At 36.5% G+C, this 9,375-nt stretch overlaps 1 protein-coding gene across 1 annotated transcript; it reads left to right on the top strand.

The window, feature by feature from the left end:
- Window positions 1-3,254: 3,254 nt before the first annotated feature.
- On the top strand, window positions 3,255-8,780 carry LOC149561367 (protein neprosin-like). The gene is made up of 7 exons (XM_089825106.1): window positions 3,255-4,434; window positions 4,607-4,693; window positions 5,751-5,984; window positions 6,334-6,498; window positions 6,591-6,644; window positions 6,741-6,887; window positions 7,569-8,780. The coding sequence occupies exons 1-7, from the start codon at window positions 4,210-4,212 to the stop codon at window positions 7,944-7,946; spliced, it is 1,290 nt and encodes a 429-aa protein (XP_089681232.1). The 5' UTR covers window positions 3,255-4,209; the 3' UTR covers window positions 7,947-8,780.
- Window positions 8,781-9,375: the final 595 nt, after the last annotated feature.

Genomic DNA, 9,375 nt, shown 5'->3' with positions numbered 1-9,375 from the left:
GCCTCATGTGCACAAACACTAGCTAATCCAACCATAGTTTCTAAAATTATAATAGACATCACATCAGTGAAGAAGACAACAACAAAGCTCATGATGATTAGTAGCCCAAAATCTCTGTGTCACTAAAGTGCATGTTATGCAACACTAGGGGCTCGTTGCGGAAAAAGTAGAGGAAAAGCCATCCCCCAGCAATGGTGACAACTGTCCATTGCAATTTTAGTGGATTTGAAAGTGGAAGCATCTGAGACGTATAAAGAATAGGAGCACACAAGAATAATAGGAGTTGTTCCTCTATCTCTACACCAAAAATTAACAACTCGATCTCTAAGTTCGAAATCCTTTCTCTCATCAAAAAATATTCTAGCTGAAGCTTCCAAGAATTAGTAAGAAAATTCTTTAGTGAAGCTTCCAGATAAAGCTTTAAAATTTTGATTGCTATAATACTATCAAATATGATTTTTTGATTGCTCGAACCAATAAGAAATTAGAAAAATCATATTTTCTATCTATAATAAATAAATATTAATAACAAACTATAATGTTTTGTTGTAATAAAATGTAATACTCTATTCTTATTGAACATTAACTTGATCAAATAATTTTTTGAAGCCTAAATGAATCTATAAGTTACCTTCCTACAAAAAAAACTAATAAAATCAATACCTACCCTAGAGCTAACCCCAAAAACTTTGAACAATTAAAGAAAGCAAAGAAATCATGACAAATGAAAGTGATACATTGATCATATGTTACTATAATCCACACTAAAGAATAGAAATTTCTAAAGGATAGGCATGGGAAGGAAAGTTAAGAGCACTCATGGAATAATGAGACCATGTAAGCATATGAGTAATGATTAGGGACGATCTTTATGGCCAAACCCAAACTTATACTTCTGACTCTCAACGCACTAACTCCCTCCTATATTCAATATGAAAATCTGACATAGCCATGGTGTATTTAACACAGTTATAGATAAGGAGGAAGACATGGAATGATGTAGAAGAAAAGAAATGAATGCCATTACAAATGGGGCCCCTTCATATTCAATACTTTCTTTTGCTCAGAGGGGCCAGTTAGGCAGCCTTTAAGGGGACCTAATGAGAACGCCACATTTAATCTTCAATAGAGAAAACTCACCTATAATCTTCAACCATGTTGACAATTCAAGAGAGTTAAATCAAATCAGAGTTGGAGAGGGACAATGACAAAGATGTTCCTTCTATCTAATCACTCTTGAAAGGACAATTGTAAAAAAGACGTTCCTTGTATCTTGTTGTATGACTATGAATGCAGCACTTCAATCTAAAAGTATTTTGACTGCCCATTTTTAAAATGAGGTCTTATGAGTAGCATGTGGCATTTAATGGTGATAACATGGAGTCCATTGTTGCAGATACACGCAAAACCAAAGATGCTTCATGTGTTGGAGTCATACTATAATCATAGTAAATCACACTAAACCATAGAATAATAGAAGTAAAGCTTAAAGAATAGAGCATGAGAATCAGGTTCAAACCTATGACTTTGATGGTGGTGGGCATCATACGTATCTTCATATGGTTTGCCGTAAACGGCAACTTATAAGATTTTTATATGTGTGGGTACATATTCTCACACGCAATCAAGTTTTACAGTTGGTAGTTGTGTATATCAAGGAGAGACAATGTAGATGCTATCCCTCATATGACATAGAGGAACTAAACTTGTGTACTTAGAGGAATAAGTGACGATGCTTAAATCCTTTAAAGCAAAAGTTCAAGGGTAGGACTTCGATAAAGTATAGTTAATGAGTGTGATGGTATACCTTTTGATGATGGTCTCTCTTAAGGTTAAAAATGTTGGAAGGGATGAGAGAAAGAATGAGACTAAAATTAGGCCTTAAATAATTTCTAATGGAGGTCCCACGATCTTAGATTTTTGGTCAAAGAGCTTTTTTTAGACTGTGATTTTTGGAGGCTAAAAATATTCAAAGATGTGAGGTGTTTCTTGATCATATTATCCATTAAAGTTCACATTTTTCAAAGGCATGATATAAGGAGCCTCAAACAACATTAGAATGGAATCCCTTTAATCTTTGATTATTAGTTGAAGAATTTCAATATGTGATTTATCATGATTCAAAATTTTCAAAGATAAATGTTGGGAAGTATGATACTCATGTTTCAAACAACTTTAGAATGGAAACAGTCAATCATTTTTTATTCTTAATTAAAAAGTTTTTTGATTATGTGAATTGCTAATATAAGTCATTAAGATTCAAAATTTTGAAGATATTGTATCCTTCTTGATTGTGCTATCCATTAAGATTCAAAATATTTGAATGCATGATTGAAGGAATAAGGCTATGATCATGCCTCTAAAATGGAGATCATTGATTTTTTGAAAATATGATACAAGAAATAAGGCCACAATCCTGTGTAACACCACTACTGGGGTATTTCGAGATGGTGGGACGCCAGGATAGGTTTTTGAGATGAAGATAAAATGGGCCTCATTTTTGAGACGACTAGGGAACGACAACAAGGTGAGGATGGGGCAAGGAGGGGTGTTGTATGATAGACATATAGAGCTTGAAATGTTTCAATAGAGCATACTAAGTTAAAACACTTGAATATAACAAAATTACAACATGAACTAGAACCATTGAACATTCAACATTGAAACATATTACATACCCAATAGTCACATTCACAAATGAAAATGAAAATAGAAATTCAAGAACCCATCCTAGTAGCCACATGATTGCAAAATGACGAAGGTGGGGTACTTAGGTATTCAAATACCCAATGTGAGGATGTCTCGAGCACGAATACTTCAAGATTTGAGAGGGGAGTGTGAGTCCCTGTATTACACCCATGTTTCACCGCATGTTTCAAACGACTTTTAACAAAATTAACACACTGCAACCTTTAACTCTTAGTCAAAGAAATATTTAAGAGTTATAAAAACAAGAATTAAATAATAATTTTAAGAATTCTCTAATAAAAAATGCTAGAGACTGACAAAGGCTAAAATCCTTTGGTTTACTTTCCTTGTGTGAAATGGGAACTAGATTTCACAACTTTCCAAAAGCAAAATGTCCCGTGTTAGTACAAAATTGCAGAAATCAGTTAAGAACATCTGTCAACTTGCTCTTGAGGAAAGAGATCTACGCCTATCCAAATAGTGGCCTAAAGACTTTACACGTAAGGACTTGTAGTTTGATTGTATTCCAAGACAACAATAAAACGAATAGTCATCAAATTTAAGTCAATCCCAACTTTTAGTGGAGCAACGAAGAACAATGCTTGAAGCACAAATTCTAAAAGGGAAAGGAACAAGAGGCCCCAAAAAAGCATTCAAAAGGGGCCAAGATGCCACATTTTAAAAGATTGTTCTTTTTGATATCTCCCAAGATGGTCAGTGGATGCCATGAATATGGAAAGGGGGAAAACAAGTGAAATCATACTGTCTGGTTTGTAGTTTCAATTGCTTTCAACTTTTTTTCTTACATTTTGTTGTGGATTAATGTGAAAACGTGGGTAACATCATGGTTTGTTCAATATTTATATATGTGGGGAGGAGGACATTTATGGTACAATGAGGAAGCCTTCGGTGCACGCCCTGCAGTGTGGGCCAATGGGGCACCCATTCAAATTAATGTGTATAAAGAGTGAAATGAAAATGTATTGCTTTTTCAGCCTTGAAGGAAGAAATAAGACTGAGTGGGTTCTGAAGCAGTGGGGGGCATCATTGGCAGAGCGTCATAAAAGAAAAGAAAGGAAAAGAGGGCCACGCCTCACATATGTATTTAAATCATCTTGGGAAGTGTAAAAGAAGATCCCCATTGCTGGTTTGAAGGGAACTGAAGGAATGGAAGCCCACCGGCGTTATTATTATATTTGATCAACTGGGTATTTATATTTATATATACCCCTCCCATGGTGATGTTTGTGCTCGTGCCTGGGAGGCTCTGACAGCTGCCGGTATTGGGAGGAAGAGCCCTGCAATGATGAAAGGCATGAATGACTGACTGACCGGGTGTTGGGGGTCGCATGGAGATCTTGCAGTGCTCTTGCGCTTGCTGTTCTTGGTCCTTGAAACCGTTAGCAAGATTAAGAGGGATAGGACAAAAGATATGGATTGCCTTTGGTTCTCAACAAGAATAACAACAAGAGAGGGAATTAGAAGAATTGGAATTACAAGTGATAGGAGAGAAAGGAGATCATGGGGAGAAGTTCAACATTCCATTGGTTTGTCCCATGCTTTTGGACCAAGCTTTGTGTTGTTTTCCTCTGCCTTGTTTGCTTCCTCCCCACTCCTACTTTGAATGCTGAAGAGACTAGCCGCCTGCCTAATTATAATGTTACAACTGGATTCTCAGATATCAAATTGAAGAGAATAGGCAGACATCTCAAGAGACTCAACAAACCTGCCGTCAAAACCATACAGGCATGGATTCTCATATGTCTGTCAAGTTAAAAAAATCTGGAAAAAAAAGTGTCATTTATTTGTATCACATTTCATGATCTAGTCTCAAGTTGAAAGCAAAAACATGTTTTTCGTTGTTATGTGATTTTGGTTTGAATTGGTTTTCTTATGGATTGAAAAACTGTGACTGCAGAGCCCGGATGGAGATATTATTGATTGTGTTCTTGCACATCATCAGCCTGCATTTGATCATCCTCGAATGAAAGGACTCAGCCCTCAGGTTTGATGTTTCTCTTAGCTCTCTGGATCAGCATGTGATCTGAAGTGTTGATATTATATTTTCTCACACAATCTAATTCAAAAACTAACGGCCTTGTCAATGAAACCCAATTTTATTATTTCATGCTTTTCTCAACAACCAAATAATTGGGCAGATTTTAGTTTGAGGTTTAGCCAATTTCAATGTCAGTCAGTTCTAAACAGTCTGTGGGATCTGCTATCATGCAATTACACGGTTCCCGTTGTTTATTTTTCTTTAAGATGCAGAAATCTATCACACTGTATGTACTGTAGTTATTTAGAAACATCAGGATAACGATAAAATGTGATCCAAAACCATATTTTTGTATTAACCATTTATGATTCTTCATTGGGATAGCATCGTAGCAATGAGATTGTGATCCCAATGGTTGATACAAATTTCTTATGGGCAATTGTTGAGAGTCTTTCTACTGATTGGGACGGTGAAAAGCTCTATGTTATTATTTGAAAGACTCTACTGATTGACGGGCACTGTGAAAACCTTATGTTTAAAAAGCGAAAACCTTATGTTCAAAATTTGCTTTTTTATATGTTCACTTAATTTGATTCCTTTGATTTTAATGCCGGCACTGAGTTTTTCTTGGCTGTGTGTACTGTTTCCTGTACCAACGGCCGTTCAAATTTTTAAAATGTCGGTTGTTCAGGGATTACACGATGAGCAAGGCTTTGTCTGGGCAACTACTAGTCAAGTGTTTATATGTTTGAATATACTGGAATAGGCCAAGTGATTTAGATTTCATTTTCTAACTTAAAATCCAGGATTCAAACTGTTGAATCCTGATAGCAATATCACAATTTGACTTCCTCGTACTTATTAACTTCAAATTCTTTTGCTAATCTTTTCTTGATTGATAATTTGAATTGATTGTGTTGATTCATCGACCCGCAAACGTCCTTTGATTGCCTTGAGGATTTGTTTTACAGTTTTTAATAGTTTGATCGCCTTGTTCCATATAAATGTGTTTCTATACTTCTTAAAAAGACTAATTTAGAGTGTTCAATCAATAACATTGCAGGAACCTCCTGTTAGGCGGCCCAAAGGAGAAAGATCAGGAGGAGGTGCGTTAGACAAGTTTCAGCTATGGCATCACATGGGAGAATGCCCAGAAGGGACTGTTCCTATCAGAAGAACTACCCAACAAGATATAATGAGAGTTGGCTCCGTCAAAAGATTTGGACGTAAATCCAACCGCCATCCTGCTGCCTGGAATCCTAAACGCCGGGATTCTGTTTACTCCGGTGGCCATGAGGTTAGTATATTGTTTAATTTCTCTCAGAATCCCTCATGTACATCTTCTGAGTTCATTGTTATATTTCTCACAGAATTCCTCTAAGTACATCTTCTTAGATCATTGTTATATTTCTCACAGAATCCCTCAAGAAAATCTTCCTAGTTCAGAGATATTAGATTTCTACAGTCCGTATGAGCAATTTGTTATGTTTCTGAATTCAACTAGTCAACGATGAGCATTATTTCCCATACTGTCAAATCCAGAAACAAAACACACTAATCTTTTTAGTTTTTGAGTTGCCAGATAGGATAACTCCCAATTTTTATGCAACTTATCTTAATTTAGTTACATTATATGTGAATTTCAGCATGCTGTAGGATATGTAATGGGAGATCAATACTATGGTGCCAAGGCCAGTTTGAATGTATGGACGCCTCATATACAGAAGCCATATGAATTTAGCCTATCCCAGATGTGGGTTATCTCTGGCTCATTTGGGCAAGATCTCAACACAATTGAGGCTGGCTGGCAAGTATGTACAAGTAAAAACTGTAAGCTTAACAATAGATTCAAGCAATGGGAATGGAATTAATATATATGTGTGTGCATTGCTTACATTGGCAGGTCAGCCCGGAGCTATATGGAGATTCATTTCCTCGCTTCTTCACATACTGGACGGTCAGTGCATCAAATTCAGCAGTTTAGTAATTTAAGGGATTCAAAAATGAATTTGCAGTTTGAGAAACCTGAATTGAGTATTTTCTGGTTTTACAGACAGATGCATATCAGGCAACGGGATGCTACAACCTATTGTGTTCAGGATTTGTGCAGACTAACAACGGAATTGCCATTGGAGCTGCCATATCACCAACATCTGCTTTTAATGGCGGTCAATATGATATCAGTTTGCTCGTTTGGAAGGTTAGCACTCCATATCATAAAACCTTGAACTTTATTTCATAGCAATGACATAATTTTATTGTATTTCAGGGAAATGGCTATTCGGACCCTATGATTTATCAAAGCATCCTTGCCCCCGGTATATCATGATGTATGGCTTGGTGTATCATAGGACCTGGATACCCATTTCTTAATTTCATACATTCATGTCATTTTAAGTTTTGGATCATATGGATTTCTTTAGAAAGAGTGTTTCGGTTTCTGCATTCTTTCTGGGAATTGACTAAATAAGGCTTTTTTCATCCCAAAGTGTGATCATCAGTGCTATAGATCATCACGTAAGGAAAGGACAATTTGTCTATTCGAATTATATAGTTGAACTGATGTAAATTTTTGTTTTTGCATTTGGTTGTGTATGTTTTTTTAATCGTCAACGATTTTGATGACAGTCTATAATCTATCATCAGGATGAGAGAATGCAATAATGGAAGCACTTGTAGTCTCTCATTCTTGCACTCTCTCATTGTGATGATGGATCACGGAGTGTGATCCGAAATGTTGCTATTCCATTCTTGCATTCTCTCATCCCGTTGATGGATCATAGAGAGTGATCCGAAACGTTGCTCATTATCTTAAATGTAAGGTCTGTGGGTAGTAGAATAAAGAGAATTGTATATCTAATATGTTTATGTTCTTAACCAGGATCCAAATCATGGGAATTGGTGGCTAGAATTTGGAGAAGGGCTGCTGGTGGGGTATTGGCCAGCATTTTTGTTCAGTCACTTGGCAGATCATGCAAGCATGATTCAATGGGGAGGGGAGATTGTGAATACAAGACCAGGAGGTGCACACACCAGTACCCAAATGGGCAGTGGTCATTTTGCAGCAGAAGGGTTTTCAAGATCAAGTTACTTCAGAAATCTCCAAGTTGTAGATTGGGATAACAGTCTCATTCCCCTCACAAATCTCCAAGTTTTGGCTGATCATCCAGACTGCTATGACATTCAAGGCGGAGTGAACAACAAATGGGGAAACTACTTCTATTATGGCGGCCCAGGCCGCAATCCCAAATGTCCATAGTCTCTCTTCTCAGTCTCAATACACACATATATATACACACAAATACACATGTAGGAACCCCAATGGAGTTCATATGTAATGAATTCCTGTTTTCTTCCCAATTCTTGTTCTTCAGAGCAGTGTTCCAGAATGGGTAGGACATGCTTCTCCATGTTGGCAATGGCTATGCAGGGGCGAAAAGAGTTTGCCATATGAAGGAGAAAGACTTCGTTTATTTACGAAAAGTTATATGAAAAAAAACCATTTTCATAGCTGGATAGCCACTACCCTCCATATTTGGTTGAGGTTCTCAAAAAAGCTGTGCCATTTTTATCCCTCATTGTTCACCTCGTTGAGTAGAGGTTGTGTATTTCAATGTTAATTAGGATTTTCCTGTGGCTAATATAGTTTAGCACCTACACACTGTATGCTGATTTGTTGGGGTTAGCACCAAGAAGCCCTGATTGTAAAGTTGAGTCATGCTTCACTCAGAATAGAAGTCGTCCAGTTAAGGAGGCACTGTACTTTGTACTCACTATTCCCTTATTCTCTTGTGTCTAATAGTTTGAAGAAGTGTTTTTTTTAGGTATTTTTGTCCTGAATCTACCACATACCATCTAGTGCTTCTCAAAAAACCGAACTTTTTCATAATATAAATAACATCATTTATTGCACCTACAATAGGTCTCATTCTTTCACAGCTGTAATGTTTCAAAACCCCATACCTTGTACCCAGTTGTAAATGTGGTCTCATAAATACCCATCTGCCCACTGGATCATGGTCAGTGAAGAGGGACCCTCTGCAACTAAAGTTGGTTTTTATAGATATTATGCAAATTAAGGAATTTGGCCTAATTTTGTACTTGATCAAAGTTCAGTGTTGGTTTTAATAAATAGATGCTTTAAACTTAAGCAATAAATTCTGCCAAACCTTTGAGTTAGGTGTTAAATCATTAGATAAGACACAGGCTTCATTGCTCATTAATTCTTCTTCCTTGTGGTTGCTGACTCTGCAATCTACGGTGGTATAAAGGCTTTTACCTTTCACATGATATGCCCATGAGAATTTATACCGAAGAAAAGAATGATAGAAACGTTTGTTCACACAACTTTCTTTCCAGTCAATTACCGAAGGGACTCATCGTGCTTGTTCAAATGACGGATTCAGTTCCTGTCTGTTTAATTTCTAATTGTTATTATTAAAAAAATCATAAATAATTCTTATGTGGTGGTAACAATTCTTATATGATGTTAATAGGATACTGTCTAGGTACAACATATATGCACCATTATTCAATGAAAGTATATAAGACTTACACTATTTAACACTATTACTAGCGGTGTCAATTAGAAGAGTTGTACAATTTCTTGAATTTCTTGAGGAAATTGTGAGTTTTTAGGTGATATTTTGGAATGGTCATTCTTTGATGCTTGTGTGCATAATAGTTCT

Source organism: Cupressus sempervirens, chromosome 4 (genome assembly GCF_028749045.1).
Source record: "Cupressus sempervirens isolate cs-2001-9-10 chromosome 4, ASM2874904v1, whole genome shotgun sequence".
Classification (NCBI taxonomy): Eukaryota; Viridiplantae; Streptophyta; class Pinopsida; order Cupressales; family Cupressaceae; genus Cupressus; species Cupressus sempervirens.
This window is presented reverse-complemented; position numbering and strand designations above follow the sequence as displayed.